Raw genomic sequence first — 7,295 nt, 5'->3', positions numbered from 1 at the left:
ATTATTTTTATTTTAGAATTCACAATTATTAGTTGAGATGTCTAGTACATAGAAATTAAATAAAAAGTCGGCAATATGCCTTACTTTTTTTTAAATGAATTTTAAAAGAAATAAATACGTATTTTTCTGAAAACGATCAATAACTCAAAAACGGGCGGATTTTACCCATAAGTGTTTAGAGGTCATTTGTAGCATTTGACCTCCTCTACAACTTTTCAAAGAGAAGGTAGCGTTTTTCTGGACTTCGTGTATAAATATCGCACATATGGATAAAAAAAATATTTCCCCGCTTCAAAACGTTTCTGATTTTAAATAATGTATAAAAAACAAGAATTTAAAAAAAAATCATCAAAATCGGAGCTGTTTCTGAGGACTTCCGACGAAAATGCTTCGTTTACTCCACTATTAGCTGACATCCATACTTAACGATCATTTTGTCGATTTAATCATTCTTTCAAGCCGTAAAAGACAAACTTTATATATCTAACATTCAACTATGTTGTAACTTGTTCCACTTACCTAATTAAGTAACTTGATAAGATTAGGTGGTGTATAAATACTTAGTAGTAGATTTATTTTAAACGAAAACGATAAAATCACTATAACCATATAAACTGTAAGTACCTAGTTGTGTTTTAAATACTTATTAATCCCGTATAATATACATATATATAATAAACATGTACCTATACATATAATATGTACCTACTACTTTTTATACCTCCAGGCTCCAACTATGTAGTTCCACATGACTCCAATTATAGCAAAGTGCACTAAACATGCATTTGCCCTATGTTGGATTTTCATAGTACCAATTTATCTACACAAGAAAAACTATTAAGTTATGGGCTATGGCCCCTTAATAAGCTTTTTCGCTACCTAAGTAGGAATATCGTTTTTAAAATAAACTACATATTTACATACATCGTTTGTTTACAGTTAAGTAAATAAAAGCAATATCATTACGGTTTATGGAAATTATTGTAGTTCTCCACATGATGAAAACTACAAATTCTATATATTTGGAAAAGTTTTTTGTCATTTTTTATATGGATGATTTAAATCCAATCATTTTTAGAGTTCCGTACATAAAGGGTGCCAAGCCTCCGTTGTCGGTCCGTCTTCTGTAGGTATGTCTCTCAGCGGGCTGTACTCGTGAATTGTAATAGGTAGGCTTTAGGTAGGTTCATGATGTGGACATGGACTCAAAAACATATTATGTAAGTATATAAGCAACTTTTTTCAAAGTTATTACGTATTTTCAAATTATGGGCTTTCTAAAATAAATAGTAGTTAAGTACCTACCTAATTTCTTCCAAATATAAGGTAACGTTTTTTTACTTTTTTGATACAATAAAACACGAATATACACAATAAAAAAGATTTAGTAATTTTTTTAAGCCATATCTACCTGGGATATGTAAAAATACAAACTAAATATACCTACTGAAGAATAAAAGACATGTGTAAAAGCTTGACAAACACAGAACGGATCTGGCAAAATCTGAACTTTATTTTGAGGCGTACAAATGGAACAGAATCCTCCGTCTTGTCAACATGTGGAAACGATTTCTTAATTAATAAAAAAAATATGGGATTCGAACCAAGAGCCGGCTTTCATCCACTTGACAGGAAACCCGACATGTGGTGCTACGGATGAGAGACGCCTCTCAGTTTTTATTAGGACGGGAATCAATGGTTATCGAACTCTTTTTTTTTTGGGAAAATTTCTGTTGGCTCTCATGGACTAAGTGATTTTGAATTGATTTTTAAAATACTCCTTCGCACAAAATACCAGTCTCATCATCATCGTCATAATTTATTTTGTACATGCAACGTAATATTTTGTTTTAACTTTTGTCACATTCCTCATTGGGATCTGGAATTGAATTCAAGCCAAAGTCAAACTGTAAACCAAAGTCTGGCTTGAATACAAGCCAGACTTTGGTTGACTGGTAAAGGACGCAGCTAGCTTTAGGTAAGTTCGCTTATACTTCCAACCTTTTTTTTAACCGACTACAGCAAAGCAAAAAGGAATGGTTATGGTTTTAGTTGTTTCACGAATAATAGGCATCACCTAAGTCATAATCGCAGTTTTTGTGATTATCAAACATTTTTTTTTTGTGAAAATTTCTGTTGGGAATCAAGGACTAACCTATTATGACTTTGAATTGATTTTTTATTCGTGTTTTACTCCTACTTATAATATCCAACTGGCTTCCGTTACAACTTTTATCATGGTTATAGGTAGGTAGGTTCCTAAATCACTTCATATTTGGAATTGGTTTTATAGTCAAGGTTGACTGGTAGAGAATGCTGAGATAGCGTTAAAGCCACCTAAAGAATCTTTTTTTGTTGTAGTGGATAATAATAATTATTTAAGTAATAATTAGATGTGTAGGCATCAGCTAAACGCAATTTTTAAATGACTTTTAAAAATGCTTATGCTGGATATCCTCGTATGCAAAATATGAATCAATGGTGGCGGTTATTCGTAGCAATGAATAAAGATCTGCACACCATGGAATGTCACGTCATTTTTCTCAGAACCGGTCGCGGAGTCTATCCATATAGCACGAATAAACACAATAGACCTTTCAATTGGAATAACCTCAGGTAGGTTGGTTGGCTCGTTAAAGAAAAGCATTGTTCTAAACTAGTTTTTGTGAGGTTTAATCACATTTCTAAACAGCCAAAAAGCGTAGTCAGGCACGTAGTCCAAAAATACTTTTTTATTACCTACACTCTATGACTACAAATGATGCCCGCGGCATTCAAGGTTTTTGGAAAATTCCGCGGGAACTCTGATTCTCCGGGGCGAAAAAATGAAAAAAGTTTTCTTTCTTTCTTTTAAAAATCCCGTAGATATCTTTGATTTTCCGGGAAAAAAGTACTCAGCCTACATCCTCAGGATGTAAGCTAATTATGTAAACGATTAAGTTTACCGTCAAGTTTGGATGAATTTATTATTTGCAGTGCAACTACACAAGAGGAATCGCCAATGCGTTAGCCGTCCAATCATCCATCCAATCGCTACTAATGCGGTATTTATTTATCGGTCTCTTGAACAATTCCATAAAAATTAAATTAATTGATGGGTGATAAATTTATCTAAATAAGTATATAAAACGGAAAGCTGACTGACTGACTGGGCTAATGTGTGGCATACAGATAGTTATTATAACGAAGACATCCGCTATAACAATGGATTTTTGGAAATTCAACCCCTAAGGGCGTAAAATAGGGGTTTTAAATTTGTGAAGTCCACGCGGACGAAGTCGCGGGAATGAGCTAGTATTTTTATAAAAGTTTACAGTAGCTACAGTGAAAAGGTTGATAAAACCAAATTCTCTGACAATTCCTGAGACAGCTGCTATCTACTTTGTAGGTAAAACTAGGTAGGTAGGTACTGTAATGGTGACTAGACATTAAGTACTTATAGTATGAACATATTATTTTAACAGGAAGCAATAAGGAATTTAATAGCTAAGTTTCAATAACATGATATCGTAAGGCCAGTAGAGCGGCAAGCAGCGCTTAACCGCCTATTAATTACTTATATTATAGGTAAATACAGTCTACGACCTTTCTGTTGCGTAATCGAGGCAATCGTGCAGAAAGTTTACCAAAACTACAACATAAGTAGTTCTTGCTGATGCAAGCAATCTCTTTGCCTTGCATACCTATTACCTACTTAGATTGGTGATGTTGAAGACAGACAATATTATAATTTCTCAATCGTCTAAGAACTAGATCTAGATATAGGAAGAAAATATGAGTCACTTATTTGAAAGAAAAACATCTCCAGAAACATGGATCCATTTTTACGAAATGAAGCAAAGTTACTCAGAGGTCTAATTACTTAAATCAAAATGCATTCTTATGACATGTATATGTAACTTTGATGGTGCACATAGAATTTCGAGCAAGGTCGGCCACTTCCTACGTGTTATGTAAGTATGTATTAGGTACTGCCTAGTGGGTTGCAACTTGCATCTGCAGGTTAATGTTCACGTAATTTAAAAAGCACATAATATTATAGTAAAGTAGGTACAATAAGTAGGTACATTTTTTTCTAAACTTTTTTAAACTTTAAAACTTTTGGTCCTTCGAACCGGATCGGTTAGCCCATTATCATCTTGGTTTAAAAATAAGAAATAGCCACGACTGAACACGACAAGACAGAAAATTATTATATTCATGTATACTTTTATCTAACTGGAATAGTCTAGATATTTAATAACAGTACAATTGTTAAATAAAAAATATTTACTACAACAAACTTCGGGCATAACCCTAAAAAACCGACCATGTCATGAGTCAAGCCGATGACCCCGTATGTATTGGCGTCTGCCGTCTGATATCTACGAGCGTAAAAACCTGTTAAAGTGTGTCGTTCCCATTACAAAATTCGACCAAGTCGTGCATGGATCTAGCCTGACCGCGTCTCTCACACCGCTACGCACAGAGTAGGTTGATCCAATATACGGGCTAACTCTGATCTGATATGAGAGTAATATTGTCGCGAAAGTGGATCTCGACACCACGATCATGCATTCCATAGCGAAATGATCATTAGATACGCAAAAACGAGATGTGGCCAACAATAATAATCGTGCCATTCGGTCAACATCACAATATTATAGATTACTTCGCATTCTCAGGTGCAGCTAATATAAATGCAGTAGGTCATGGTACCTACATACAATAAAGATGAAGATGATAAATAAAAACTGATTTTAAACATAACTTTAAACTACCTCTAGTAGGTACGCGACTGTTTCAGATGGCAATCGGGGTGGAAACACCCCGCACATCCGCACGTCACAATGTGCAGGGCGTCCCCCCGCCTCATACCACTATAATTGCCATCTCGACCTGTCACGTACTATACTTACCTTCCAAGTTTCAAAAGAACGTTATTTTGAATGTTATTATTATAGCCAATGAAAGTGTTCCTAAAGCAACCAATGAAATTGCACAAAAAACCCGCGAAATCAGATTAAATGTCAACAAGGTAACAAATGAAACACTAACCTGTCCGGTAGCTTTCTTGTATCGGAGAGTCGCTTCCCGTACGAGGTCCCTGACCAACAGGTCGCCAGCGCCGCAAGGTACCAACACTCGTACGGAACCAAAACACACCGTCACCTTCATGTTAACACCACTTATGATTCACTGGACACTGCGCTCTCCACACACTGTAAGATTCCACAAGCTAGCATATTAGTTTGTCCAAAAACTAATAGGAGCACAACACTACCTGACGCACATGGCAAAGGTGGCCCTATGCCGTAGCCGCTCACAAAGCACCGTTGAAACAAAAAGCACAAAACCACCCGTTCCGTCGTGGGTTTTCATAGCGCCGGGTACAGCGGCCGCTCGCACTGGATGAGTTCGCAGTTTATTTTCTATAGATCTATCAACGCGAGTCGAGTATAGTACTGGCATTCAACGTTGAGCACATTTCGATAAGATTACGCGAAATACGGTCTCGGGAGCGCGATTAGCGACAGCAACGGTCATGACGAGGAGTATGAATAAGAATTCGTTTGGAAGTTTGTAGCGGGGGGAGCGACGCGGAGGTGCGGGGTGCGACCGGTTCCTCCGCGCAGCCAATCGGCAGCCGCATCAGGGCGGGCAGCTGTGCTGCGCGCTGCGCCTGTGCCGCGGCCCGCGTCATACCTGCGCGCCACCCGATGCCGTGTTTCACTTGCATTGCATACCAACTGCCTCGAATTTTTGAATGAAACCGCCCTCACTAGGTAACTGAGTCATGAGTTTTCTGAACTGAGGAAATGACTGGTACCTACTACCTACCTATACTATACAGTAAATAGATACAAACTTGGATACGTTTCAATTATAGCTGGTAAATCATATCTCGTTTGCTTACGCATACTTACCTATAATAAATTACCTACTATGCATATTGTACGACTCCAGGGAAAATCAAAATCTTAGATAGATACCTAGGTAGGTACCTACCTACTTATTTCCTTTTCAAAAGCATATTTAGGTAAAACTCCAAAGCCCATATGTGGCATCTTGTATTTGAGCCATAGATCATACTTAGTATTCAATGAATTAATTATTATCGAAGATCTCTTTCTTTGCGTCGTAATCCCCGTTGCTGAACATCGGGCCCTTTCCACCTTTCCATAATATGCTGCACATTTTCTTGAAAATAGAGTGAAGCAGAATTCCCAGAATTTTTTAATAATCCCAGTAATACTATGATGATACCTATTAACAGTAATTAAAAAAACAAACTTGTTCTTATGTAAATCTATTTTATACCTATTTGCCTCTACACTTGGCAGGTAATCGGTCAAACATCATTCAGAAAGGAAACAATGGAACAGAATTTCCACATGAATAGATTGGAATGCACAGTTTTTCTGAGGAAACATTGTTCCGACTGAATTGCACAATGCATTAATCGAAGCGCTAATTTAGCTATATTAATAACCAGTGAAATCGAAAGGATGCGCCACTTAGAAACAGGAACTAGAACATATTTTGTAATCAAAACAAACAAAGAAACAATCGTATACAGGACTCCGGAAGGTATAAAAAATTTTTCAAAAGAAAAATAAAACCGACTTCAAAAACCAAAAATACTAAAAAGTAGAAAATAATTTTTGTTTAGCTACACATGTAATGTACCTAGGTATGAAGTCGAGCGAGCATATTAAAACAAAATTAGAAATCCAAGAGTGAAGCTCGCCCGACTTCATACCTAGGTACATTACATGTGTAGCTAAACAAAAATTATTTTCTACTTTTTAGTGTTTTTGGTTTTTGAAGTCGGTTTTATTTTTCTTTTGAAAATTTTTTATTTCACAATTTTTAGTGGCCCCACTGTACTATAATATGCTATGCCCAGTTAAAACCCTACTGTTTACTAAGCTATTGCACTGATCGCGAGCAATTTGCTCCTATCCATTGAGGAGTTCTGTTCTCCATCTCCGAAGATAATTATCAGATCTTCACCAAATTTATATGGGACCACCTGCACAGTATACCCTTTCAAACAAAAAAAAAAATTTCCAAATCGGTCCAGGGGTCTTTGAGTAATCGGGGAACATAAAAAAAAAAAAAAAAAAGATCCCGACGAATTGAGAACCTCCTCCTTTTTTGGAAGTCGGTTAATAAAAAATTATAGTCCAGAAAAATAATAGGTACTTACCTACTTAGCATGTAAAAACCATTCTAAGCTTTGGATATGGAAATTATTAAAAAAACAAGATGATGCCCCGTGCCCGCTACTTCATCCGCGTGGATTTAGATTG

At 36.3% G+C, this 7,295-nt stretch overlaps 1 protein-coding gene across 2 annotated transcripts in view; it reads right to left on the bottom strand.

The window, feature by feature from the left end:
- LOC123880989 (partitioning defective 3 homolog) overlaps positions 1-5,539 on the bottom strand; it is a 69,271-nt gene extending 63,732 nt beyond the window's left edge. The window contains exon 1 of one of the 2 annotated variants that reach the window (XM_045929474.1): positions 5,038-5,539. In XM_045929474.1, coding sequence (XP_045785430.1) covers positions 5,038-5,157 — 120 coding nt within the window. In that variant the 5' untranslated portion in view covers positions 5,158-5,539. The remainder of the gene's footprint in view (positions 1-5,037) is intronic. The other variant, XM_045929481.1, reaches the window with a different exon arrangement.
- Between the last annotated feature and the right edge of the window lie 1,756 nt (positions 5,540-7,295).

This window comes from Maniola jurtina, chromosome 3 (genome assembly GCF_905333055.1).
Source record: "Maniola jurtina chromosome 3, ilManJurt1.1, whole genome shotgun sequence".
In the NCBI taxonomy this organism is placed as follows: Eukaryota; Metazoa; Arthropoda; class Insecta; order Lepidoptera; family Nymphalidae; genus Maniola; species Maniola jurtina.
The sequence above is the reverse complement of the archived record's forward strand: the minus strand, read 5'-3'. Positions and strand labels throughout refer to the sequence as shown.